General features: G+C 30.2%; 5 protein-coding genes and 17 non-coding genes across 23 annotated transcripts in view; 4 read left to right on the forward strand and 18 right to left on the reverse strand.

Annotated features, from left to right (window-relative positions):
* Positions 1–235: 235 nt before the first annotated feature.
* Positions 236–1,623, forward strand: LOC119606733 (proliferating cell nuclear antigen). Its single transcript, XM_037960305.1, has 2 exons — positions 236–538; positions 600–1,623. Exons 1-2 carry the CDS (start codon positions 431–433, stop codon positions 1,272–1,274), a joined length of 783 nt encoding a protein of 260 aa, XP_037816233.1. The 5' UTR covers positions 236–430; the 3' UTR covers positions 1,275–1,623.
* LOC119606732 (DNA replication licensing factor Mcm6) lies at positions 1,198–5,056 on the reverse strand. The gene is made up of 4 exons (XM_037960304.1): positions 4,786–5,056; positions 4,581–4,724; positions 3,633–4,519; positions 1,198–3,462 (listed from the first exon to the last, which is right to left on the reverse strand). The coding sequence occupies exons 1-4, from the start codon at positions 4,875–4,877 to the stop codon at positions 2,108–2,110; spliced, it is 2,478 nt and encodes an 825-aa protein (XP_037816232.1). The 5' UTR covers positions 4,878–5,056; the 3' UTR covers positions 1,198–2,107.
* Positions 5,057–5,406: 350 nt separating this feature from the next.
* Positions 5,407–7,427, forward strand: LOC119606734 (bromodomain-containing protein DDB_G0270170). Of its 2 annotated transcripts, none has more exons than XM_037960306.1 (3): positions 5,407–5,828; positions 5,889–6,024; positions 6,097–7,427. In XM_037960306.1, exons 1-3 carry the CDS (start codon positions 5,585–5,587, stop codon positions 7,256–7,258), a joined length of 1,542 nt encoding a protein of 513 aa, XP_037816234.1. In that variant the 5' UTR covers positions 5,407–5,584; the 3' UTR covers positions 7,259–7,427. The 2 variants fall into 2 exon arrangements, with proteins under 2 accessions (XP_037816234.1, XP_037816235.1); XM_037960307.1 differs by having other exon boundaries at positions 5,889–6,021.
* A 542-nt stretch (positions 7,428–7,969) lies between these two features.
* LOC119606735 (probable RNA polymerase II nuclear localization protein SLC7A6OS) lies at positions 7,970–15,542 on the forward strand. The gene is made up of 4 exons (XM_037960308.1): positions 7,970–8,336; positions 8,407–8,894; positions 14,794–15,017; positions 15,081–15,542. The coding sequence occupies exons 1-4, from the start codon at positions 8,172–8,174 to the stop codon at positions 15,416–15,418; spliced, it is 1,215 nt and encodes a 404-aa protein (XP_037816236.1). The 5' UTR covers positions 7,970–8,171; the 3' UTR covers positions 15,419–15,542.
* Positions 15,543–16,163: 621 nt separating this feature from the next.
* The window catches only part of LOC119606736 (GTPase-activating protein CdGAPr), a 182,734-nt gene continuing 171,841 nt past the window's right edge, over positions 16,164–27,056 (forward strand). The window contains 2 exon segments of the mRNA XM_037960309.1: positions 16,164–16,377; positions 16,547–16,773. The gene's annotated coding sequence lies outside the window, so the exon portion shown is untranslated.
* Positions 20,137–20,209, reverse strand: Trnar-acg. The gene has a single exon. It is a non-coding gene; the product is annotated as a tRNA-Arg (tRNA).
* Positions 20,684–20,756, reverse strand: Trnar-acg. The gene has a single exon. It is a non-coding gene; the product is annotated as a tRNA-Arg (tRNA).
* Positions 20,909–20,981, reverse strand: Trnar-acg. The gene has a single exon. It is a non-coding gene; the product is annotated as a tRNA-Arg (tRNA).
* Positions 21,196–21,268, reverse strand: Trnar-acg. The gene has a single exon. It is a non-coding gene; the product is annotated as a tRNA-Arg (tRNA).
* Trnar-acg lies at positions 21,456–21,528 on the reverse strand. The gene has a single exon. It is a non-coding gene; the product is annotated as a tRNA-Arg (tRNA).
* On the reverse strand, positions 21,790–21,862 carry Trnar-acg. The gene has a single exon. It is a non-coding gene; the product is annotated as a tRNA-Arg (tRNA).
* Trnar-acg lies at positions 22,047–22,119 on the reverse strand. The gene has a single exon. It is a non-coding gene; the product is annotated as a tRNA-Arg (tRNA).
* On the reverse strand, positions 22,700–22,772 carry Trnar-acg. Its single transcript has one exon. It is a non-coding gene; the product is annotated as a tRNA-Arg (tRNA).
* On the reverse strand, positions 22,938–23,010 carry Trnar-acg. Its single transcript has one exon. It is a non-coding gene; the product is annotated as a tRNA-Arg (tRNA).
* On the reverse strand, positions 23,338–23,410 carry Trnar-acg. The gene has a single exon. It is a non-coding gene; the product is annotated as a tRNA-Arg (tRNA).
* On the reverse strand, positions 23,694–23,766 carry Trnar-acg. Its single transcript has one exon. It is a non-coding gene; the product is annotated as a tRNA-Arg (tRNA).
* Trnar-acg lies at positions 23,980–24,052 on the reverse strand. The gene has a single exon. It is a non-coding gene; the product is annotated as a tRNA-Arg (tRNA).
* Trnar-acg lies at positions 24,139–24,211 on the reverse strand. The gene has a single exon. It is a non-coding gene; the product is annotated as a tRNA-Arg (tRNA).
* Trnar-acg lies at positions 25,409–25,481 on the reverse strand. The gene has a single exon. It is a non-coding gene; the product is annotated as a tRNA-Arg (tRNA).
* Positions 25,781–25,853, reverse strand: Trnar-acg. The gene has a single exon. It is a non-coding gene; the product is annotated as a tRNA-Arg (tRNA).
* On the reverse strand, positions 26,331–26,403 carry Trnar-acg. Its single transcript has one exon. It is a non-coding gene; the product is annotated as a tRNA-Arg (tRNA).
* Positions 26,638–26,710, reverse strand: Trnar-acg. Its single transcript has one exon. It is a non-coding gene; the product is annotated as a tRNA-Arg (tRNA).

Here is a 27,056-nt window from a genome sequence, read left to right on the forward strand (position 1 = left end):
ATTCTAGCCGTCGTAAAAATTTCAAAGATTTCAAAGTCGAAATCGATACCTTATATTTTCGCCTTTACAAGCGGAACTACACTAAACATACATTTCTGAAGAATCTTTATAAAAACTGCTTTAAAGGCTTTCGATATTATTCATAAACTTAAAGGATTTCTCATTAAATAACAAGATACAAATTACCGCCGTCGCCGTTATTGCTTGTCGGCGTAGGTTTCTTTGTGAAAATTACTTTTGACACTTGGCGCCAAAACAAGCGTTCTGCTGTCATTCTTTTTTTTGTGCGAATCTCACAAAAGCAATTTTTGCACACAACAAGACAAACGCAAGCACATTTAATTGTAAAAAGCCGCACAGGAAAGCAGCTAAAACGTAATTTATTGAAAAAAATAATTGTGTAAATAAGTGATTTAAAAAAGAAAACAAAATGTTCGAAGCCCGTTTAATCAGTGCTACTATCCTAAAGAAAATCTTGGATGCCATCAAAGATTTGTTAAATGAAGGCACCTTCGATTGCAGTGATTCCGGCATACAAGTAAGTTGCGAAATGAAATTAATGGAAAATTTTGTTAATTATGGTGGTTTTCTTTGATTAGCTACAAGCCATGGATAATTCTCATGTTTCCTTGGTTTCTTTAACTTTACGAAGTGATGGCTTTGACAAATTCCGCTGTGATCGCAATATATCCATGGGCATGAACCTGGGCAGCATGGCTAAGATTTTAAAGTGTGCCAACAATGATGACACCGTTACCATTAAGGCCCAAGATAATGCCGATACTGTGACCTTTATGTTTGAATCACCCAATCATGAAAAGGTTTCTGATTACGAAATGAAACTTATGAATCTCGATCAGGAACACTTGGGTATACCCGAAACCGATTATTCCTGTGTAGTGCGTATGCCTTCGATGGAATTTGCCCGCATTTGCCGTGATTTGGCACAATTCAGTGAGAGCATGTTGATTTGCTGCACCAAAGAGGGTGTGAAATTCTCGGCCTCCGGTGATGTAGGTTCAGCCAATGTTAAATTGGCTCAAACTTCCAGTGTAGACAAGGAGGAAGAGGCTGTGGTCATAGAAATGCAAGAGCCTGTTACACTTACTTTCGCCTGTCGTTACCTGAATGCCTTTACCAAGGCCACACCCTTATCGGGACAAGTACAGTTGTCTATGTCGGCAGATGTTCCTTTGGTGGTTGAATATCGCATACAAGAGCTGGGCTATATACGTTACTATTTGGCGCCTAAAATTGAGGATGATGAAAGCTAAACTACTGGTAGTTTATAAGTTCTGTTGCGTTTAAGTTGAAAAGAAAAAATCACCCAAAATGCTTGCTTACACACACCTGTTTTCAGTTCATTCTTGTTAATTTAGGTATTCCCGGCATAAATAAGTTTCTTTTAAATAGCATGAAGTAGATTTGTTTCATTTGCATTTTATAAGAGAAAAAAAAAACACACATTCTTTAGTAATTTTAAGTTGGAAACTATTAAGTTTTCTTTATTTTATTTGCACAATTATTATTTCTTTACATAAAATTGTTTTTGGTGAAAATCTTCTCCAGAAAAAGGGAAGATATTTTTTATATAAAATAAACTATTCGAAATTGTTTAAAAAATAAATTAAATGATGTGTTTGATTTGTGATTTATGGAAAACAAATTTAATTTAGAAAGATTTTAGTTTAAATTTGTCCAAAAATTTGGGATAAAAAGAGAAATTGGGTGAAAGTGGTAGTCAGAATTTCACTAATAGTATATTTTTTGACTAAAAACATCTAGCGAATTGTGAAACCTTTTTCTTATAAGTGTAAAATAGAAGATTTGGATATCAAATACCTAAGTTTGGAAGCAATTTTCTACAAAACCCTAAAATTTCTACTGAAAACGTAAGAAAACCAATAAAATTTCTTTAAGATTTTTTATTTATAAAAATTTTGTTGCAAAAATATTGAAATAATTTCCTGCTTAACAATCTATGAACATAAAAAAGTAACTCTAGCCCTCTAATCGAGGGCCAACTTAAAAACTACAAAGTCAATATGTATGGAAACCAAATGAAGATATTTTTCTTTATAAAATGTAAAGTTTAACAAATGCGAAACTATTCTATAATATAATTAGGATGTACCACCAACAAAGGATCATCTTCTTCCTCATCCTCCTCTGTGCGTTTGGGACTTTTGCCCGGCTGTTTTAATTCGGTAGTTTTTAAGGGAATAATAACTTGATCATGATAAATCAAACGATCTATGACTTTTTCGATCAAATTTTTACGTGATATTAACTCATCTTCGGATTCAATTTGATCGGCCACTTGTTCTAGATACCAGGTGACGACATCACTACGTTTCATGCCCGTATCAGAGGCTTCCGTTTCACAGCGGGCCTCTTCGTTGCGCATATGCAAAACCAGCATAGTGGAGAGATTTTTATAATCTTCAAAAGATAAAGTAAGTTTTTTCTTTTGCAAAGCGGTCTGGCCCGCCGAAGTATTAAGTTCAGTTTCTCCACCCTCCCCAGTATCCATGGCTGTGCCATTATTAGTGCCATTTCCATGATCCATATCCACATCGCCGGTAAATGCCTCATCAATATCATCGTCATCTAAATGTATATCCGGCTGTTCTACTCTTATAATGGATTTATTAAGCAAACGGAATGCCTCTTTAACATGACGCTCCTGCACCTCATTCATACATTCCAATTTAGCCATCGCCTCACTTAAACGTATCATAGACTCCAATTGTCGAACGGTAATACGCCAAGTGCTGCGTCCCGAAGTACCAGTATCACGTTGTCTTAAATGTCCATAGTTTTCTACCAAAAGTTTACACGCCTCTTGACTAATGATCGGTTTAAATTGCTTGGCAAATGTGATATAACGTAAAACTTCCTCACGGGTATAAGCTCTTTCGATATTGTCCTCTATATTCGAATGCAAATCGACAATTTTACGTGCTATAGCATAATCCACCACTTCATTGCATTCATCGACCAAAATAAAAAACAAATCAAAACGTGACATAATGGGAGCAGACAACTGAATATTCTGTTGCAAACTTTTTGAACGATCATAACGGCCATTAATGGGATTAGCAGCTGCCAAAATAGAAGTACGAGCATTAAGTGTAGCTCTAACACCTGCTTTAGCCAATGATATAGTTTGCTGTTCCATAGCTTCGTGAATGGCTACCTGATCTCGGGGATCCATTTTATCGAATTCATCTATACAACAGATACCATTATCGGCCAACATCAGGGCACCAGCCTCGATGACAAAATCAAAACTTTCCTCATCTCTTACTACGGCAGCAGTAAGACCAGCTGCCGAAGAGGCTTTACCGGAAGTGTAGACGGCACGAGGTGAAAAGTCAGCGACTTGTTTGAGGAATTGTGATTTGGCCGTACTGGGATCACCGACAATACAGACGTTGATATCACCACGTAAAGTGGTTTCTGAAAAGTGAAAAGGAAAGGTGTTAGTTTTAGGAAATTAGAGAAAAGCTAAATCCATTTTTGACTAAAAAGAGCTTTTTTAATAAAAAGGACTTTTTCAGTGAAAAAGAGCTTTTGAACAAAATTAGAACTTTTTCACAAAAATAGCAGCATTTTCACTTAGTACTTACTCTCATGTGTGGTCTTTCCTACGCCACCAAACAGCTGCAACAATATACCGCGTTTCACCTCATCATTGCCATAGATCGAGGGGAATAAACTGGTAATCAAATTACTATACAAATTACGATCCTTCGACATTTCATAGACCTTATTCCACTCTGCATCTGTCATTTGCTTCTTCATATCTTCAGCCGTTACCTCAGACATGGGTAAGTCGGTACCACCGAAACGTACATTAGTTGCCTGAACACTGCAGGCCAAAAAGGCCATACGATAGTTAAGCTCACGCATGCCCAAAGCCTTAAGACCCGTCAGACCTTCGGGGCCATCTCCGGGCTTATGGCGTGAACCCATATCAGCCTTAGCGCCCGGCATACTAAGAACACCTACATCGGGCACCACTATTAAAGTGCCGGTGAAATCATAACGATCTCCCGCCTGAACAGTTTCTACCAATTCAGAACGTAAAATAATTTCCACCGAACGCGGAATACAACCTCTAGGCAATTCCGATTGAGTTTCTTGGATGCGTATCTTTTGGAAATCAACGAAGAGGGATTTCTCCACATCCAGCATAAAACGACGACGATTGGCACAAACAGGATTACGGCAAATAGTGGGATTGGTAAATTTAAACTGTTGCTCCACATTGCGTATTTCGGTTTGACAATCCAAACACATGAAAACACCCAAAACCAGTTCGGGATGTACAGGATGAGTACGCACCACTTGGCCGGAGATACGAATCAAAGTGCCTATCTTGGAGGTGGTTAAATCACGTACCTTATGACGTGTCGGCACCTCGGTAAAGGAAACATAACACTCTTTTTCGGTTTTCAAGCCAATGCGGTCTTTGACGTAGTTGGAAACAGATTGACAGAGATAAGGAAAGATTCTAAAAGTTTTTAAGAAAATTATACAGGATATCCACAAGTAATTTCTATTAATAAACTTACCTATAGTACTCCTCTATTATAGTGGTGGCCAAATTCTGATTATACTTTTCAACATCATCGAAACTGACCTCCAATGTACAACGATCGGGTGACTCCAAATCGGCAGCTGGTTTAACATACTTTATTTCACCATCTTCTTTGAATCTATATGAAAATTTACATTAATTTTTATGATTCTTATTATTTCAATGTTTTCAGTGCATACTCTTCCAAAAAATCTTGAAATAACTTTTGACATCTTATGCCCACTTCATCTTTAACACGCAGTTGACCAATATTAGCATCAGCTACATCCATAGTTGATTTTTAGTGGAAATACTTTTAACAACAAATAAAACAACTTATAAAAAGAATAACAAACAACCGCTTTAACAGATTTTTATAAAATAAACCAATAAAAGTTTACAAAAATAGTTTAAAGCCGAAAAAGAAAAACACACGCCAATTTACACTGACAGCTGCTTGTATACAGGAATTTGCGCGCCAAATGTAAAAGAAGTTTGTTTACATTGAACAGCTGTTCAAAATAACAACAAAACTACTAAATGGCAGAGGGCGCTGCCACATATAAAAAACTATTATACAATAGAAAAAACTGATAAATTTCAATAAAAATATTAATAAAAACAATATATTTCAATAATTATAACATTTTTATAATAAAAATAAATTATAAGTAGTGTTATTGGCTAATATTTTTAAAAATTATATAGTTTTAACAAACTAAGTTAGAAATGTCAACATTTGTTACTGGGTGTTTCATAAACTATAAGTTTTCTTATAGCATGTCTCATAATGTTATTAATTCTGTTGTTTATGTGGAAAATACAACTCTGTCGAACAGCTGTGTGTTTTTATTTGCTGGTGAAAATTTTTTGCAAGAATTTTTCGCAATAAAATTTATAAATTGCTTTTTTCTCGTTTATTACCCACATCACATTGCGAAAAAATTGCGTTAGACACTAAAGTGAATGGGGAAAAAATAATGTGATTTAATTACTAATATGTCTACGGAATATTTTAGCTCTATAACGGGCTCTTCGAATGCGGCTTCTTCATCCACCATTAATAATAGTAATAATAATAATGCCTGTACTTCCACTAGATGGTTGACGGAGGAGGTATTTGCCTTAATTGATTTAGTGCAACGTAATGAGGCAATTTATAATCCACGACACAAATACTATTTCTGTCGTCCCTATGTGGAGAATTTTTGGCGTGAGGTCGACTTGAAATTGGAAAAGAATCGTGAGTGAGATACCTATATAGCAATAAAAATGTCTGGCCTTAATAAAATTCATTTTACAGCTGGAGCCAGTCTGGCTAAATGGACTAACTTGCGCATCTCGTTTCGCCGTGAGTATACGAATTATCTCGAGGAAAAGGTGCCGCCTTGCTGGACCTATTTCGATCGCATGTTCTTCCTACATCCCTATTTAAGGAAGTGAGTGTTGCTTTACCCCACAGAACATTAAAACTAAAAATATTTCCATTTCTTTTCATTTTTCACCTACAGAAAACATCAACAATCCAAATCGTTGGATTCACAAGTACAAGATGCTTTAGTGCAAATAAGTTCCTTATCCAATCGGCTGCAAAGGGAGCGAGCAGTGGCTGCGGCAGCCTCAGCAGCCGCTAGTTCTCTTAATACACAATCAAATAATGGCTCACCGTCACAGCCTCAGCTAGATCCTTATTTGGATGGTTATTTTGATGATGGCGAGCCAAATAACTCCGAACTGGATGATATGATCGATGATGAACCCTCTAATCCACCACAACATTTTGCTCATTCTACCCTGGCCCACGATATTATTAAGTCCGAATGTGAAGATATTGCTGATGAGTATGATAATGTGGAAAGACCCTTAGTAGATGAGGATGATCACGATGCGGATGATGCGGAAATGCGCAACTTTGTGTTAAATTCTTTGGAAAAAAGACAACAACAACAGCAGCAACAACAACAGCGTTTACAGCATTTGCAGCGCCTACAATCGAGAGCATTCTATGAGGATTTTCGCCACAAAAGAGCTCGATCTCATGATAATATCTCTTCCTCACAGTCTTCCTCGTCTTCGTTAATGGCTTCCTCCACCAATCACACCAATAATGTGTCATTTGTGCGACCCACCTTTGCTAAACCTCTGGAGGTGGTCAGCACTACCACCCAAAGTCATAACAATAACTCTAGCCACAACAATAACACCAGCAGCAATACGAGCAATAACTCCAATTCCTCTTCAGCCTCCTCGGTAGTAAACAATGACCTGGAACCGGTTACCAACTCTACGGCTCGTTTAAATTCCTCCTCATCCTCCAACAATCAACATCATAATACTACCACCTCCTCCACCTCGGCTTCACACTATTCCTCCACATCCTCCATGAGTCATACGCAACATCATCATCACCAGCAACGTTTTGAAATTTCCGCTATTAATTCCACAGCTAACCCCTTAAACCCCACCACCTCCTCCGCCGGCTCAGCTAATTCTTCCTCCTTACTAGCGGTTCCCGCTCCGGCCACACCCGAGCTATGTGATTGTAAAACCGATCCAGATGCCATGTTCTTAATGAGTCTACTGCCCGATATACAAAAGCTAAATGGTCGAGATCGTGGTAAAATTAAAATTGCTTTCCAAAATATCTTGCAAGACTACTTGTATCCCGATTGAACGGCCAAAACTGAGATTCCCCTTAAGAGTAAAATTAACAAAAAGAAAAAACAGATACATTATAAATGTATACTCAATGCTAATAGCAATTAGTTATAGTATTTAAAATATTTTATGTAATGAAATAAAATTTCTTAGTTCGTTTTCCAATTTGTTTCTTCAAAAAAAATATATATTTGAAAAAAAAAAATGCTTTAAATGTGCTTAAAAATTTTAATTAAATTATTATAATTTTAAAGTAAAAAATTATCTTTAAATAAAAAAAATTATAGAGACTATATAATAAATATAGATGTTTTATTAATTTTAATAATTTAAAATAGTTTGAAGAATTTTTGTCCTTACGCCAATGTTTGGTGATCTGGATCAAATTATAAAAATACAATTTTTTAAAGTTTTTCCAATTTTATTTATATTTCACATGAAGGAATTATAATTAATTTTGATAACATGTCTTTGAGAGGCGCTTTTAACGGCGTATTACAAATTAAAGTTTGAAAAAAAAACAAATCAAAATGTTATTTAGATTATTAAAAATTTTATAATATAGATTACTCTATGCGGCAAAAATAAATACCTGGTATAATATAGGTCGATCATCATAAAACTTTTTTAATTTTTAAGAGTTAATCAAATTTTTTAAAATATATTTTTTTATTTTTTTTTTCATCGCCGCCGATATTTTTAGTGTCAGCCGTCGCCGCCGTTAATATTTGTCGGCACAGGGCTCTGATCTTTTTTTTGTTAGTTTAATCCAGAAGAAAAGAAAAAAAAAACGGCGTGTATATTTCACAAAGTTTGCAGAAATTATTTACAAAAAAATTATATTATTATTAAATTATTATAATAAAAAAACTAAAGAAAAACATTAGAATTGCAAAAATAATAAAAGAATTATAAAAATTAACAAAAAATGCCAGCTGTAGTAAGAGTTAAAAGACGTATAGACGAAGAGCCTTTGTCGGCCTTTGTATTAAATGGCAAAAGACGTCGTCTTGAAGAGGAAACGGGTGCTAGTGGTGGTGCCAAAGAAGAATTATCCACATTATTGAAATTTGCCGGTACCATAAAGGAACAGGTAGGTCTTTGAAGAAAATGGAAACTGTTCCAAGTTTTCTTAATATTTCATTAACTTTTTTCGCCTATAGGATGATACAGCTACCACCCAATATGCACGCCTTTCCAAAGAGCAGGCCAAAGAGTTGGTTTTGCAAAAATCCCATAAACCCTCGAATTTTAACGATAAGCTGCGACAGGAAGTGCGTCAACAACAACAGGAACAACGTTTTCGTGTGGTCAATTGTTTACGCACCACTTTGGAGGGAGACGAAGACGAAGCCAGTGCCTCTGCAGCCAAAAAATCTAAAGAGATAACCATAGTTGATATTGAAAAACATAATGCCACCACTACTACACCTAATGCTGCTGATAATAAGACTGTTTTAAAATCTACAACAAATGAACATTTGTTGGAAGCTTCTACATCAGCGGCAGCTGCTGCTACTAGCGCTGCTGCTGCTGCAGCTGCCTTAACTATGCCTACAGATTCCGATACTGGTTATGTTTATGATCTGTATATACCCGATAACGAACAACAGGCTGATTATGTCGATCTTATGGATGACAATTATTTAAGGTTGGTCTTACATGTCGATATGTTTATGTTTACAAATCGTTTTATATAAAAGAAATAGAAATGCAAGCAAGCGCAGGTTGAAAAGAAACACACAAAAAAACCCCATTAAAAATTAGTATTCATTTATTATGATTTTTTTCTTAGTAATATTAAGGTTTTCTTTTCATTAGTGAATACATTTCTCATATTTTTTTGATAACTTTTTCTTTACTTTTTAAGTTTCAATAAAAAAACGAATGCAGAATAATAAGTTAGGTTAGAGAAACTTGTTTGAACTATGGTGGATGCTGTTTGTGTAAAGGGGATGTTACTAGGTTAGTTAGAAAGAACTAAAGAAATAATATTTCTTTGTGTTTGCAAATTTTAGAAAAACTCTTTATTTTTGCTGGAAAGATATGTCCTTTGTCTAAGGTCCTTCAAAAAACAGAAAGTGAAAAAATAGTAACTTGAAGCATTTCTTTGCAATTTTGATGCATTTTTTTACATTCAAATTTATTTCGAACATAAGAATTTAAAATTTTTTTCTAATTTTCTAATAATAGCATTTTAAAGCATTTTTCCCCCAATTTTGATGTATTTCTTAAAATTCGAAATTAAGTTCGAATTTTCGAACATAGACAAATTTCGATTTTCACTCATATTTTTCACAGGAATTGTTGAATAGCATTTTAGAACAAAAATTTTATCACAACTTTTTTGATTTTTTTCACATTCGAAATTAAGTTCGAATTTTCGAAATTAAGAAAAATTTAAATATTTTGCACATTTTTTCAGCAAAAGTTGAAAAATAGTAATTTGAAATCATTTTTATGTAATTTCGATGAATTTTTTTCAAATTCGAAATTAGGTTTGAATTTTCGAATATAGAAAAATTGTATATTTTCTCACATTACTTTAACAGAAAGTGAAAAATAGTAATTTCAAAAAATTTTTCATAAGTTTAATGAATTTTTTGAAATTCGAAATTATCTTCGAATTTTCGAACACTAAAAAAATTTAAAATTTCTTTTAAAATTTTGAATAGAAATTGAAAATTAACAGTTAAGACAAACTTTTTTACATTATGCATGATTTTTTAAATTTCGAAATTAAGTTCGAATTTTTGAACATTGAAAACTTTTTAAATTTTCTAATTTTTTTCAATAGAAATTAGTACACAACGATTCGGAACTATTTTTTTACCATTTTGAAAATTTTTTCAAAATTCGAAATTAATTTCGAATTTTCGAACAAGAAAAAAATTAGATTTTCACTAATATTTTTCACTATAATTCATAGCCTTTTAAAAATATATTTATCTCAATTTTCGTGGTTTTTCAAAATTTGAAAATAAGTTCGAATTTTCGAACATAAAAAAATATAATTTTTTTGGCGCATTTTTGTAGTAAAAGTTGAAAAATAGTTATTTTAAATAATATTTATACAATTTTGATAAATTTTCAAAATTCGAAATTAAGTTTAAATTTTCGAACATACATTTTTTTACTATTTTTGATAGATAATGAAGAAATTTTGTTAAAAATTTTACGATTTTTTTGAAGTTCGAATTTTCGAACATACAAATTTTATTAATTTTATTCACTATTTTGTCATAAAATTTGAATAATAACAATTTGGAGTCACTTTTTTAACAATTTGGTTGATATTTTAAAATTCGAAATTAAGGTCGAATTTTAGAACCTAATTTTCGAATTTCAATATTGCACTATTTTGTCATAGAAATTGAATAATAACAATTTGGAGTCATTTTTTTTAGCAATGTTGATAATATTTTGAAGTTCGAAATTCTGTTCGAATTTTCGAAATTAAGTTCGAATTTTCAATCTAAGCTAAATTTATTTTTTTTTTCAAAATTTTTAACAAAAATTGAAATGTAGCAAGAAATTAACCTTTTTTGAACAATTTTGACGATTTTTTTTTTTTCGAAATTAAGCTCGAATTTTCGAACTTAAGAAAAATTTAATAATTTTCAAAATTTTTAACAGAAATTGAAAATTATCAAAGAAATTAAGCAATTTTTTGCAATTTTGACAATTTTTTTGAAAGTCGAAATTAAGTTCGAATTTTCGAACTTAAGGAAAATGTAATTTTTTTCAAAATTTTTAACAGAAATTGATAAATAGCAATAAATGAAGCACTTTTTGGCGATTTTTTTGAAGTTCAAAATTACGTTCGAATTTTCGAACATAATTTTTTTCACTTTTTCTCATAGATAATGATAGATAGCTGTTAAAACTTTTATTTTTGATAATTTTTGTTGTTATATTCAAATTCGAAATTAAGTTTTGAACACTTTAATTAAACTTTTCATTAAGTATTTTTGCATTAATTTCATTCACTCCCCCCTTCTTCAAGCATTTATTTTCTTAATACCACATAAAAATTAATTTGTTTTTATTTTAATTTTTTTTTTTCCTTCTATTTTTCTCTCAAACTCATACTCCTCAAACAAACAATCAATAAATTATGTTTAAAACCCGAAAAAGGCTACAATATCCTTTCAATTATTACAACGAGGTACACTTTCAATATTGGTAAAACCTTTCCCTAGTTAGACAGCTCCCGACGTTAACATGCTAATACAAAAATAAAACGAAACAACAACAAAAACAAAGCCTCTAAAAAACAACTATTGCTAGTTGTTGAACAGCAAGTGTAAAGTTTTTTCATTCATGTTTTTATATAAAATTTTTATATTTTATAAAATTTTGTTTTTATTTTAGTAATTTCTTTTTGTTGGGTTAATTTTTGTTGCTATTAGTAATTTGTGTTTATTTTTTTATGTAGTTTTTGCTTTTTAGTTTGTTTTATCTTGTAATTCATTTCATTAATATAAAAAATTTCATTAACATAATGAAATTTTCATATGAAATCAATTATTATTGTGAATTTTAAACTATTGTGAATGATTTGTAAACATAGCTTCATTTTCAACAGGGTGTTGCAAATAATTTAGTTTGGTCTATAAACAAATCCTTTTATTCATTTAAAAGCTTTTACATTTTGCTTTTAAATTCTTTAACTTAAAGTTTAATATTCCTGCTTTTAATCATTACATTTTTATTATTGTTTAGTTTTTGTTGTTTTTGGGGTGCTTTTTTGTTTGTTGCTTCGTCTTATTTGTTATTTTTTCCTATAATATTTAACAATTCCAACCATAACGAACAAGTTTTCCTTTAGATTTTAGTATAATTTTGTGTTTTTATTATTGAAATTTAGTTTATACTTTTTTTTGCTAAACTACTTTGTGATTACATTACAACAAAAAAATAGTTTAATTTACTATTTTTTATAGCTATAAGTTTTATATTATTAGAATTTTTTTTATAACTGTATACTTTATTATTAAAGAAATGTACTTTTTAATTGTTATATAAACTTATATAATAAAATGCTTGGTTTAAAAACCAAAAAATATTAAAATCCTACAAAACAAAAACTAAATAAATATATTATAACAAAAGTAAGTTAAAAGTAAATAAATAACTTTCTTTAAACCTTTAAATGTATAAAATAAATTTTGATGAACAAACTCTTAAGCCAGCAAGAAATACCCATAAATAACTTGAAATAAACAAATACATTGCAAAAAAATTAAAAAAAAAAAAAAAACAAAACAAAATAACTTTGTTGTTTTATTTACATTTATTTTAATTTGTTTTTTTAAACCAAGTTTTTTATTATTTACAAAAAATACTGTCGTAATAAGTAGATATCATATGAAACATGCTGTGTTCGAGCCAAACTTCAACATACTTTTTAAAGAGGTTAAGGTCCACAAAAACTCCGCATCCTGAGAAAAATTATCAGATAAAATATGAGAAATTAAAAAAGTTTCTATATAATAAAGTGAGCTTTACTTTGAAGACTATAACAGAAGTCTCCTAGATTCAGTTTGAACTGTCCTCTAACTACAACGGAAGTGTGTTAAATCGCAGCCTACAAACCATAATATAGACTATTCTAAAGTCCAGACTACAGACTATGCTATAGTCCAGACTATAGACTATTCTATAGTCCAGACTATAGACTATTCTATAGTCCAGACTATAGACTATTCTATAGTCCAGACTAGAGACTATTCTATAGTCCAGACTAGAGACTATTCTATAGTCCAGACTATAGACTATTCTATAGTCCAGACTATAGACTATTCTATAGTCCAGACTATAGACTATTCTATAGTCTAGACTATAGACTATTCTATAGTCTAGACTATAGACTATTCTATAGTCTAGACTATAGACTATTCTATAGTCTAGACTATAGACTATTCTATAGTCTAGACTATAGACTATTCTATAGTCTAGACTATAGACTATTCTATAGTCTAGACTATAGACTATTCTATAGTCTAGACTATAGACTATTCTATAGTCTAGACTATAGACAATTCTATAGTCTAGACTATAGACTATTCTATAGTCCAGACTATAGATTATTCTATAGTCCAGACTATAGATTATTCTATAGTCCAGACTATAGATTATTCTATAGTCCAGACTATAGACTATTCTATAGTTCAGACTATAGACTATTCTATAGTCCAGACTATAGACTATTCTATAGTCCAGACTATATACTATTCTATAGTCCAGACTATAGACTATTCTATAGTCCAGACTATAGACTATTCTATCTATAGTCCAGACTATAGACTATTCCACAGTCCAGACTAGAGACTATTCCACAGTGCAGACTAGAGACTATTCTATAGTTCAGACTATAGACTATTCTATAGTCCAGACTATAGACTATTCTATAGTCCAGACTATATACTATTCTATAGTCCAGACTATAGACTATTCTATAGTCCAGACTATAGACTATTCTATCTATAGTCCAGACTATAGACTATTCCACAGTCCAGACTAGAGACTATTCCACAGTGCAGACTAGAGACTATTCTATAGTCCAGACCATAGACTATTCTATAGTCCAGACTATAAACTATTCTATAGTCCAGACTATAAACAATTCTATAGTCCAGACTATAGACAATTATATAGTCCAGACTACAGACAATTCTATAGTCCACATTATAGACTATTCTGTAGTCCAGACTATAGACTACTCTATAGTCCACATTATAGACTATTCTATAGTCCAGACTATATTCTACTCTATAGTCCAGACTATAGACTTTTCTATAGTCCAGATTATGGACATTTCTATAGTCCAGATTATGGACATTTCTATAGTCCAGTTTTAAGATCATTCTATAGTCCAGACTATTCTATAATCCAGATTATAGACTATTCTATAGTACCCACCATAGACTATTCTGTGGTCCATTAACATTATAGTTTATATCATTCGTTTTATCCTTTTTCAGTGTCTATAGGACTATTTTATAGTCCAGACTATAGACTATTCTATAGTCCAGACTATAGACTATTCTATAGTCCAGACTATAGACTATTCTATAGTCCAGACTATAGACTATTCTATAGTCCAGACTATAGACTATTCTTTAGTCCAGACTATAAACAATTCTATAGTCCAGACTATAAACAATTCTATAGTCCAGGCTATAGACAATTATATAGTCCAGACTATAGACTACTCTATAGTCCACATTCTAGACTATTCTATAGTCCAGACTATATTCTACTCTATAGTCTAGACTATAGACTTTTCTATAGTCCAGACTATAGACTTTTCTATAGTCCAGATTATGGACATTTCTATAGTCCAGATTATGGACATTTCTATAGTCCAGTTTTAAGATCATTCTATAGTCCAGTTTTAAGATCATTCTATAGTCCAGTTTTAAGATCATTCTATAGTCCAGACTATTCTATAATCCAGATTATAGACTATTCTATAGTACCCACCATAGACTATTCTGTGGTCCATTAACATTATAGTTTATATCCTTCGTTTTATCCATTTTCAGTGTCCGAGCTTTTGATGATTTAATCTATGAAGATCGTTACAACAATGAGGATGATGAGGAATACGATTCAGAAGATTCAAATCAGGAAAATTATTTCGGCAATGAATACCCAGATGAAGATGATGATGCTGCCTTAAATAGTGATCGTGAAATTGAAATAGATGATATAGATGAAGATGAAAGTACCAAACATTTGAGGAAAGGATTGGAAAAATTTGTTTTCGGTAAAAAAATTCCTTTAAAAAATAGTATATAAATTCTTCAAACTTGTTTTTTTTTATAAAAAGGCGATGATGATGATGAAGAAAACGATGTGGAGGGCTTTAATGATTCCTCTTCGGATGATGGTGGTTTCTATAATGCCTATCGTGATCCTTATGTTCATTCCATTGATCCGGAAGAGGAGGGTTTCTGTAATGATGTTGATAGTTGTGATGTAGATCGTTATGGTTTAGCCTATGCTCGTTATAAGGCACGTATTTTGAAAAAAACTAAAGCTAAAAAGGGTGATGAGGATGATGAGGACGAGGAGGATGAAGAAGCTGAATTTTATAAAACCGGCACTGATGAAGAAGATGACTATTATCATAGTGCTAATGAAAGTGATGAAGACGAGTATTATTAAAATGGAAATTTTGATTATTTATTAAGTTTTTTTTTTTTTTTTGATAATTTTCTTAAAGACTTAATCTCATTGTATTTAAAATATCAAATAAATTTGTTTTGTTTTTTTGTAATGCATCATTTTGTAGAAATTTGAAGAGTTTTATTTAATAAGTTTTGCTTTATAAAATTTGAGAGTTTTTTAAAGAATTGTTTAAGTTTTTAGCAGAAATGGTTTAAATTTCTTTAAAATTTATAAAATTTAACAGTAATATCTTAATTATATAGCAAAATTTTTAAATTTTTTATAAAATTTTAGAAATTTAGCATATAACCGCAATATTTCTTTATTAAATGCGGGCTACCATACTGTTTTTGTTTACAAATGGCCAGATTTTACCAGGAGAAATTTCCTTTTTACAAATTTCCCTTTTTAAAAACAAGGAGAAAAACAGGAACAGGGGAAAAAATCAAGAAAAACATAAACAAGAGATGCCATATTTTAGGCTTTTCATTAAAGTATTAAATTTTAGTTAAGAATTTTAACAAAATTTAAGTAATTTAATATAATTTATGGTAAAAATACAATTTCTTAATAATTATTTTAATTCTTTATAAAGTTTTATTAAAAAAATGTCTTAAAGTTATGATAAACTTTTGGCGTTTTTTCTTCTTTAGAAGAGGGGCAACTCAATTTTACGCTCTTTTTGTTTTTTACTCAAACAACAAAAACTACCCACAAAAAATTTTCCCAGCAGTGTTGCAAAAGACGTCGGTAAATTTAGTTGTTTGGCGAATGCGTTCGTTTGTTATTTACGTAGAATATTATTTTTGCAAATATATAAAAAAAGAAATTCGCCCCCAGTGAAAAAAGAAGTTTAAAGGAAAAACCTTGTTAGAAAAAACATAAATTTTATAACAATTTGTGTGAAATATTAAAATAAAAAGAAAATTGTGTCTGCCTTTTATGTTCGGCAAAAAGTGAGTTTCGTTTTTTAAAAGAAATTTGATAAATTACAAAAGTAAAACTTCAAATTAAAGTCATAGTGAAAAAAAGTTATAAAAATTTAACAAGTTTAATTAAAAATTAAAGCAAATTTTAAGAGTTTATCAATTGAGGCTGTATAAAGGCCAGGCCATCTTTAGATAGATTTTTTTTGCAGAAAAAAAGTAGAAGACGCCCCTTTCTGGGGGAGCTGTATGTAAAACAACAACAAAAAACCTCCAATAGTAAAAGCAAAAAAAAAAAATACAAGAAGAACCTAAAGTGAGAGTGTGTGTTAGAAAAAGAAATTAAAAAATACAAGAAAAATTGTGCAAAAAACAAAAGTTTCAAACAAAAAAACAGCTGTAATTAATGGATTATTTATAATTAAGGTAATTGTTTGCTTTTTTATTATTAATTTTACAATTTTTCTAATTGACATCTGTTTGCTAGTTCAAAAGAAAAAAAAAAGAGGTGCCAATTTAAGGTAATTGCAGTTGTGACAGGGAATAAGTATACAATTGTTGTTGTCACTTTAATAGAAAAAAGCCCTACAATAATTTCCCTTTATATTGCCACTTTACTCCCAAAGTTCTTAGTTTATTTTTAATTTAGGTTATTTTAGCTAAAATATTTATTGTTTAATAAATATATTTAATGTAAATTAAATATCCTTTAACTTTGTTTTTTTTTTACAAAGTTTGTCACACATATTCTCCTCTCTCTTTCTCACTCCCCTTTTACATTAGCTCGCATTATTGTTGTTTTGCTTAAAATGTACTATTTTTATCATTCTTGTTTTTTTCTTGTGTGTTTTTTTTTATTCTTTGCCCCCAAAAATGTCCATAGCCTCATTTTTTTTGTTTTGTTTTTTTTTTCTTTTGTTAGTCGCAATTTGTTTTTGTTTTAAATTTGCTTATACTTATGTATTATTGTCATTTTGTGTTTCTTTCTTAATCGAGAGTGAGTGTTTACCTATATGTAAACAAATAAAATTTGTTGTTTTTTAGGTGTTTATTTACCTTACTCAAAATAAAAAGACTTGACAGTAGCTCTAGCTGGCTGCTGCAGTTGTTGCTCTTTTCTCTCGGTGTATAAAATCCTTCAGTATTTATGTAGGTGTGGTTTAAATATTAACAAATAATAAACATATTTATTTACTTGAAGTTTGCTTTTGTTTACATTTTTTTAAAACAATGTTTACATATAATTAAAAAGGAATTTTTCTATTATAAAACTAACTCTTTAGGGGATTTTTTTTTTGAGCTAAGAGAGTTTTTTACCATATTTAGCAAAGTGTGAAGGTGAAACATGTTTTAGTTGAGATGGGACCCAAGGGGTTCTCTTTAGAATACCTACTATTTGGCAAATTTAAACCTATGAAACTACCCAGCAAAAAATCTGAAATTTTTGGTAATAGCCAGTAGTTATTTCATACATTACTTGGTAATGGGTGTTCATTATCATCCACATTATTTCATTTAGCTGAATAGGTTATTACTGGTAAAGAACAAAATAATTTGGATTTGTTATGGCTCAATTGTCTAGGTCGTTCATTTAACAAACAGGGGGTTCGTGGTTCGAGCCCTGCTGGATACTGTTTATTTTTTTCAAAATGACATTCATTTATATATTTTTGTAAAAAGCCGTTCTCAAAATTATAAAAAGCAACATGTTAATGGAGCATCGAGTAAGCGGCTGCAGTGAGAAACATAGAAAAAACTGAATGCCTGGGTTCAAATCCCGGCCGAGGAATTTTTTTATTTTTTTGTTTTCTACATACAAAGTCGGCCCAAAATAACTAGCTATCACATAACATATTTGAAGGTTTATTTGTAACTAGTTATTTCGCAAAGTTTTTGTAATCAAATTAGTAACCATTTATTAATTTGTTTAAGGTAGGTACATATTATTTGAACCTCGTCGAACAAAAATAATTAGTTATTCACCCCAAAAGTAATTAGTTTCCACGTGATTGCAATATTACTTTCTAGATTACTAGGTAATGAAAATTTTTGCTGGGTATGTAGTATGTAGTTAATAATATTTCTTAAAAAGACACATTTTTTGTAAAGAAAATAATGTCCTACAAAAATATTTCTATAGGAATATGTAACTGTTATACACATTTTATCTGAAGGAAATACTCTTTAAAAAAACTATTATATAGAACTTTTTCTAATGAAAAACTAGGTTTTAACACACTTCTTCTACAGAAAAACATTTATACATACATTTTCTAAAGAAAAAACTGCTTACTCACTATTTATAAAGAAAAAACTGTTAAATATGATTTATTTTTGAAGGAACACTGTTATAAATATATTTTTCTAAAAGAACGACAATTATAAACAATTTGTAAGAAAAATCTTTAATACTCACTGTTATACACACATTTTTCTAATGAAAAAACTGTTATACACCGTTTTTACTATAGAAAAAACTTTTATTCTCACTTTATTAAAAAAAATAACTGTTATAAAAACGTTTTTCTAAAGATAAACCTGGTTTGTATAACAGTTTTCTACAGAGAAAGAATTATGTATAATTTTTTGTAAAGAAATAACTGTTATATACTATTTTTTCTAAAAAAAAACTATTATACACACTTTTTTCAAAAGAAAAAAACTGTAATACACACGGTTTCTAAAGAAAACGCTGTTATATACAGATCTCTCTAAAGAATTAAAACAGTTATACACATACATATTTTCTAAAGAAAAAACTGTTATAAACATTTTTTAAGAGAAAAAAAACACTTTTCTAAATAAAAAACATTCTTTCTAAAGGAAAACTGTTATACTTACTTTTTTCTAAATAGAAACTGTTATACACACTTTTTTCTTAAGAAAAAACTGTTATACACATTTTTCCTAAAGAAAAAAATGTTATAAACGCTTTTTTTAAATAAAAACTATTATACACACTTTTTTCTAAAGAAAAAACTGTTATACACATATTTTCTAAAAAAAAACTATAATATGCAATTTTTTCTGAATAAAAACTGTTATACACACTTTTTTCTAAAGAAAAAACTGTTATACACACTTTATTCCAAAGAATAAACTGTCATACACACTTATGCAAAAGAAAAAACTTTTATACACACTTTTTTCTTAAGAAAAAATTGTTATACACACATTTTTCTAAAGAAAAAACTATTATACATACTTTTTTCTAAAGAAAAAACTCTTATACACACTTTTACCAAAGAAAAAACTGTTATACACATTTTTTTCTTAAGAAAAAACTGTTATACACATTTTTTTCTTAAGAAAAAACTGTTATACACATTTTTTCTTGAGAAAAAAACTGTTATACGCACTTTATTTTAATGAAAAGACTGTCAAACACACTTTTTTCTAAAGAAAACGGTTTATACACACTTTTTTCTTAAGAAAAAACTTTTATAAACACTTTTTTCTAAATAAAAACTGTTATACACACTTTTTTCTTAAGAAAAAACTGTTATACATACTTTTTTCTAAAGAAGAAACTGTCATACACACTTTTTTCTAGATAAAAACTGTTATACGCACTGTTATACACACTTTTTTTCTAAATAAAAACTGTTATACACAATTTTTTCTAAAGAAAAAACTGTTATACACACTTTTTTCTAAAGGAAAAACTATTATACAGAGTTTTTTCTAAAGAAAAAACAGTTATATACATTTTTATTAAAGAAAAATTGTTATACACATTTCTTTACAATAAACAACTCTTATACCTTAAATTAAAAAAAGATTTCTCTGCGATCCTGCCAGGAGTCGAACCTGGAATCTTCTGATCCGTAGTCAGACGCGTTATCCATTGCGCCACAGGACCGTATGTCTAAAGGCTAATACAATTTTTGGTTACATACTCACAATAACGAAGCAAATCGATCATTGTTATTATCTTCTTAATAATGATTTCTATTTATAGCTTACTATTTGAACAAGTGTAAACGCCACTACAAAAACAACTGCCCATAAAACAGAATGTAAATAAAAGAAAAAAAATTTAAATTACAAAGAATAAAGTCTATACAAAAAAATTTACATAAATTAATAACTTTAAAAATACATGGTGAGAGTGTGTGTGTGTAAAGTTGTTTTAATGCTATTAATAGCAAGATTCAAAAGACAAACTCTTTTAAAATTCTTAAGAAAAATGTAAATTTGTTTGTTAATAAAGCAAATTTATAAAATTTTACAACTTTAAGATTTTAATAAAGTTAATAATTAATATTTTAAAAATTGTCTGTAAAAAACTAATAATAAATTGTAAATAAAAAAATTTAAAATAAAAAAAATTCTTCGATCCTGCCAGGAGTCGAACCTGGAATCTTCTGATCCGTAGTCAGACGCGTTATCCATTGCGCCACAGGACCATATGTAAATTGGTTTGCGCTATATTAATAAAAAGTTTATAAATCGTTACTTATTCTTGAAAATAATAAACTTCATAGAACAAAACTATTATTTCAATTAAAATTTACATAAATTTTATAGAAAATTGGTTTTCATATAAAAAAAATTTCTTCGATCCTGCCAGGAGTCGAACCTGGAATCTTCTGATCCGTAGTCAGACGCGTTATCCATTGCGCCACAGGACCACATAACGGTTCTTAAACACATATCTTATACATTTAGCATTATTATTGGATACAGCACTAAAAACGACGATCATGACTCGTCACAGCAATAAATTGCATTACTGCAATTTCGAAATTTGGCAACATAGCATTTCGCTAAAGACACCGCAGCTAATAATTAGATATTTGATGTAGAAGTTCAGAACTTTAATTTGAAATATCAAAAAAATCACTTCGATCCTGCCAGGAGTCGAACCTGGAATCTTCTGATCCGTAGTCAGACGCGTTATCCATTGCGCCACAGGACCGTGTAGTGTTCTTGTAGTAAAAATTATTTTTAATAGTAAAATTTTTGAACTTTGACCTAGATAAAAAGTAATAAAAATAGGAGTGTGTTGTATGAAAAATCTCTAAAGAGGATAGAGAAAGATACAGGATCCTTTCAAATTAAGCCTTAAAAACGAAATGTTATAAGTGAGTAATAAAAAGTTACTTCGATCCTGCCAGGAGTCGAACCTGGAATCTTCTGATCCGTAGTCAGACGCGTTATCCATTGCGCCACAGGACCCTATACCAACTATTTAACAAATGAACTTTATATATGTAAGTAGATTTGTAATATATCGATGGAAATGAAATCTTTGCGTATACATAGTTATAACTAAAGTGATGTATAATAGGTAATTTTTATGGATTTTTGGCAACAGAGCTAAAGAGATATTAGCTCCATTTCGAGAAAGTTACGTAAAAGTTGTTAAACTCTTAAATGCTACGAAATTTACAAAAAAATTAAAACTATTTTTCGGATATTTTCCATAAAAAGTTTCTTCGATCCTGCCAGGAGTCGAACCTGGAATCTTCTGATCCGTAGTCAGACGCGTTATCCATTGCGCCACAGGACCGTATAATGTGTATGGAGATGTAAATTCTATATAAAATATTTCCAGAACTTCTGAAATTAAAAACTTCTTTAAATAAATTCAAAAATTTTAAAAACTCTTCTAAACATTTCCAATGTCAAATAAATATTAAAATGTTTTAAATAAAAATTAATTAAAAATATTTAAAAAAAAATAAAAATTTCTTCGATCCTGCCAGGAGTCGAACCTGGAATCTTCTGATCCGTAGTCAGACGCGTTATCCATTGCGCCACAGGACCGTGTGTTTGAATCTTAAGAGATATTCTTCAAATTTATCCAAATTATGAATAAATTAAAAGTTAAAAATTTAAATAAACAAAAAAATTAACATAAAATAAACATATTTTATCTTCTGATCCGTAGTCAGACGCGTTATCCATTGCGCCACAGGACCCATTTGATTAAAGATGAAAATATTATATTTTATACTTCTGTAAGTCGAGTAAATAATCTTACAAATATTTTTAAAAGTTCTAGGTCTGAATAGTAATGGGTGATAGATGTTCAAATCTCAAGAACCTTATTAATTTTATTAATAAGGTGTAGTTATGTGCTAATGCAACGATAAATATACAGTTTTCATACAAAAATTATTTTAAACGGCATAATATCTACCCTATAAACGGAGTTTGAGACAACGTACCTTAAATTGGATATCCAGAAGATTTGAAATTTCTTGGAGAGACTTATGTAGTAATTCAGAACATTTTTGCAGTAGAATCGAATCAATCATTATTGATCTTTTTTATCTTAAAGCGAGATTATAAGAAGATTTAACTTCAAATCTGTTCGCATATTAAAAATCATTAAAAATTACTTCGATCCTGCCAGGAGTCGAACCTGGAATCTTCTGATCCGTAGTCAGACGCGTTATCCATTGCGCCACAGGACCGTACATGAACTCGTTATGTATTAAAGGGATTTTATACTTAATAATATAAATAATTACGAGATACAAATGAAACAATTTAATGAATTAATAAAAACAAATCTATTAGTTTTAAAAAACTACAGTTTTGTAATAATTATATTAAACAATAAAAAAAAGAATTATTTGCGATCCTGCCAGGAGTCGAACCTGGAATCTTCTGATCCGTAGTCAGACGCGTTATCCATTGCGCCACAGGACCTTGAGAACATTAAAGAACAAATGTATTTTATAATGTGATTTCCAAGAAGATAAAAGTTCTTAATTATCTAAAGCATAAGATCAAAAAGTTAAGATCAATATCAAAGTTTAAATTAACTCGTGATCGAAGCTGTTAAAAGTTCTCATAATAAAGTGGCAAAACCAATATGTCTTATAATGAGTGTTCTTCCTTAAGAGACATATTGAAGTTATTAAGAAAACGCAAGCCTCAGTTCCTAACTATGCAGAGGTCAGAGTTTAAACTCTGGTCTTACACTTGTTAAAAGTTCTCATAATAAATAACAATTTTTCACCAAAAATTTGTCTGCGATCCTGCCAGGAGTCGAACCTGGAATCTTCTGATCCGTAGTCAGACGCGTTATCCATTGCGCCACAGGACCTTGAAATAGTTACGATACCAAGCAGTTATAAGAATATTATTTTGAGCTAAAGATTGGAACAAAAAGGGGGGCTATAGATTAAAGGCGTGGCCAATCAGATTTAAGGTTATGGAATAACACAAATTGCTTTAGAATTTAGATTAAGAATATATACATTTAGATTAAGAATCCACAAATTTAGATTAAGAATACATAGATTTAGATTAGGAATATCTAGAATTAGAACAGATGTGTAATTAGAACTATGTAATATTACAACTTTTAGTAATAAAAGGAAAAGCTGCGATCCTGCCAGGAGTCGAACCTGGAATCTTCTGATCCGTAGTCAGACGCGTTATCCATTGCGCCACAGGACCTTGAAGTAGTTGGGGAAAAATGAGTTATAAATAGATTTTTATTTGAAATAGAAAAGAATCATAAAAAGGGGCTGTTAGCAATAGGCGTGGCAAATCTATTTTAACAGTAATATTAATAACTAAATGTTATTTTAAGTCTCTTTAGAATAAGTTTTAAATTCTAAATTTGTGATACTAATGTTTAGTATATTTAAGTATTAAAAAGAAAAGCTGCGATCCTGCCAGGAGTCGAACCTGGAATCTTCTGATCCGTAGTCAGACGCGTTATCCATTGCGCCACAGGACCGTTTTTTTAATACTTCATGATTAAAAAATATTAAGAATATTCTATTTAAATAGGAAAATAGAAAAATTAATAAAAAAGTTTCTCTGCGATCCTGCCAGGAGTCGAACCTGGAATCTTCTGATCCGTAGTCAGACGCGTTATCCATTGCGCCACAGGACCGTATAATAATTTCAATAAAACATAACATGCTCAAACATGTTCTACACCCAAAACATAAACAAATTTATAAAAAGAACAAAGAATATAAAAAAACTATTAATTTATGCTACGCATTAAACACACACACAGACATTCTTACATATAATCAAGAAGACATAAATAAATATTTAAATATTTATTTATACATTTTGTTTGTGGTTTCTTTCTTCTTTTATCAAATTAACAATGTTGCCAACATAAATGTCTGTCCTAAACGTTATTAAAATCAAATTTTTTTAAAGCATTTTTCAACATGCAAACAGCAAACAAGTGGATTATTAAGTGGTATATAAATATTTTATTAAACGTTTTATTGATATAATTTGCTGATAAATCAATTGATGTGAAGAGGAAGGGGGAATTAAAGTGACCGTTTAATGGTGTTAAGTGCTAAGCGTGTATGAGTGATATAAGAAGCTAGTTTGATGGAAAATATATTGAAATACGATAAAAACATGGTGTTTTAGAAGAGGGAAATAGAAGCTTGAGGTAGAGATGGCAATTAATACTGAACTAGTAACGTAACTTGTTCTTTAAGTTAAGGGATCTAGTTTTCAAATGTTTTTCCTAAAGTTATTGTTGTTTAAAGATGAAAATTAAACGGAAAAGTTAAAGTGATAACTTGTCCCCTTATCACTAGTCAAATGACTAATACCTTTACTTTAATTACTATAAATTTCTATCAAGTTGTTTGTAAATATTAAACGTGCAACAGTTAACATTTAATTTTATAAAAAAAGTGTAAAATTATTAATTTGTAATCAATCAAGATGTTTGAAAATGACAAAGCATTAATAGCAAATCAAGTGCAACTTTATAACATCAATCATTTGAATCTTTACATCTAGCTATCGGTTATCAGTCTACTTCATCTTTCTCAATTCAGTGGCAAAGCCATTGAAATATAATTTCAAATTTTAGCTGTATTTTTTTACCGCTTTAGTGACTGATTAACACAATGACTTATTGTAATATAAGATGGGAGAAAAAAGGTTAAAGAAAATGAATACAAAGGAAAATACAATAAAAACAATGAAATGTTAAAGAAATGAGAGAAAAAGGGAGTGATGTAATAGCTTTTAAGTTCAAAACTAGTTGTGATAGTAAAAACATTTAACGCGGAAAGCTATTTTGGGTGAAAAAGTAAAAAATCTACTTCGATCCTGCCAGGAGTCGAACCTGGAATCTTCTGATCCGTAGTCAGACGCGTTATCCATTGCGCCACAGGACCCTATAGCATAAACAAAGTCAAAATGTTATACAAATTAGGATTTCAAACTCTATCTGAACATGATGTTCACATGACTATTGAAAGCAAAGAAATACAACTCTGAAATTCAAAAGATGTGAAATTTGGCAACATTGCAATACATGAATTACTTCAATATCATTGTTCTTATTAAATAAATATTTGTGTTCTATTAAAATAAACTTTAACCCAAAGATTTCAAAGTGATAAGCGGTCAGAATTTTTTCATAAATTTTTTAAACAAATTACATGATAAATGAGATAAAATATAAAATTTACCTCGATCCTGCCAGGAGTCGAACCTGGAATCTTCTGATCCGTAGTCAGACGCGTTATCCATTGCGCCACAGGACCCAATAACTCTAATGATACCAAAAGACTACAAAAATGCTCTATTCTAGACAAGCTTAAGCATGACTCATATAAGCATTAGAATACAACTCTGCAATTGATATTGCAAATGTGAAAATTGGCAACATAGCAATACTTAAATTACATCAAAATACTGTACATATTACAAAACTAAGTTAATGCTTAACTCCATGCAAGAAAACCATGAGTTTTAGAATACAACTCTGCAATTGATATAGCAAATGTGAAAATTGGCAACATAGCAATATATACCTAAATTACATTCAAGTCATAACAAAATATTAATGCTTAAATCCATATAAGAAGAGCATGAGTTTTAGAACAGAAGTTTTCAAATGATATTGTAAATTTGAAAATTGGCAACCTAGCAGTAATTGAATTACTTTCAAATAACTATTATTGTTAGATAAGAATCATGTGTAACAAAATAAATAATAACAAATATAAAAAAAGTTACTTCGATCCTGCCAGGAGTCGAACCTGGAATCTTCTGATCCGTAGTCAGACGCGTTATCCATTGCGCCACAGGACCATATAATATTTCTGAGAATAGTTCTAGCTATTATCTACTATAATTCTAAGTAATGTAAGATCAAGAACTCTTTCTAAATATAACTCTGTTTATAAAATTGTAGGTGTGAAATTTGACAACAGTGCACTCTATATTGTTTATTAAATGTTATAGTGAAGACAATTACAAAGAATCATTTCGAAATGATTAATAAAATCATAGAAAAATATATGTGAATAAGTGAAAAAATTACTTCGATCCTGCCAGGAGTCGAACCTGGAATCTTCTGATCCGTAGTCAGACGCGTTATCCATTGCGCCACAGGACCTTAAAATATTGTAATACAAATGCGTCTTACGAATGAATTAGATCAGACTATAGACTTGACTATAGACTAGACTATAGACTATAGACTAGACTATAGACTAGACTATAGACTAGACTATAGACTAGACTATAGACTAGACTATAGACTAGACTATAGACTAGACTATAGACTAGACTATAGACTAGACTATAGACTAGACTATAGACTAGACTATAGACTATACTAGACTAGACTATAGACTAGACTATAGACTAGACTATAGACTAGACTATAGACTAGACTATAGACTAGACTATAGACTAGACTATAGACTAGACTATAGACTAGACTATAGACTAGACTATAG

This window comes from Lucilia sericata, unplaced genomic scaffold (assembly GCF_015586225.1).
Source record: "Lucilia sericata isolate MDLA Ls3-8-SP2 unplaced genomic scaffold, ASM1558622v1 Contig000617F_arrow, whole genome shotgun sequence".
Taxonomy (NCBI): Eukaryota; Metazoa; Arthropoda; class Insecta; order Diptera; family Calliphoridae; genus Lucilia; species Lucilia sericata.

Coding starts and splice junctions, on each gene's coding strand:
- LOC119606733 (XM_037960305.1), top strand. CDS start 431: ATGTTCGAAGCCCGTTTAATCAGTGCTACTATCCTAAAGAAAATCTTG. Junction 539..599: donor GCAGTGATTCCGGCATACAA/GTAAGTTGCGAA, acceptor TTCTTTGATTAG/CTACAAGCCATGGATAATTC.
- LOC119606732 (XM_037960304.1), bottom strand. CDS start 4,877: ATGGATGTAGCTGATGCTAATATTGGTCAACTGCGTGTTAAAGATGAA. Junction 4,520..4,580: donor ATAATAGAGGAGTACTATAG/GTAAGTTTATTA, acceptor AAAAACTTTTAG/AATCTTTCCTTATCTCTGTC. Junction 3,463..3,632: donor AGGAAAGACCACACATGAGA/GTAAGTACTAAG, acceptor TTCACTTTTCAG/AAACCACTTTACGTGGTGAT.
- LOC119606734 (XM_037960306.1), top strand. CDS start 5,585: ATGTCTACGGAATATTTTAGCTCTATAACGGGCTCTTCGAATGCGGCT. Junction 5,829..5,888: donor CTTGAAATTGGAAAAGAATC/GTGAGTGAGATA, acceptor TTCATTTTACAG/CTGGAGCCAGTCTGGCTAAA. Junction 6,025..6,096: donor CTACATCCCTATTTAAGGAA/GTGAGTGTTGCT, acceptor TTTCACCTACAG/AAAACATCAACAATCCAAAT.
- LOC119606735 (XM_037960308.1), top strand. CDS start 8,172: ATGCCAGCTGTAGTAAGAGTTAAAAGACGTATAGACGAAGAGCCTTTG. Junction 8,895..14,793: donor ATGGATGACAATTATTTAAG/GTTGGTCTTACA, acceptor ATCCATTTTCAG/TGTCCGAGCTTTTGATGATT. Junction 15,018..15,080: donor ATTGGAAAAATTTGTTTTCG/GTAAAAAAATTC, acceptor TTTTATAAAAAG/GCGATGATGATGATGAAGAA.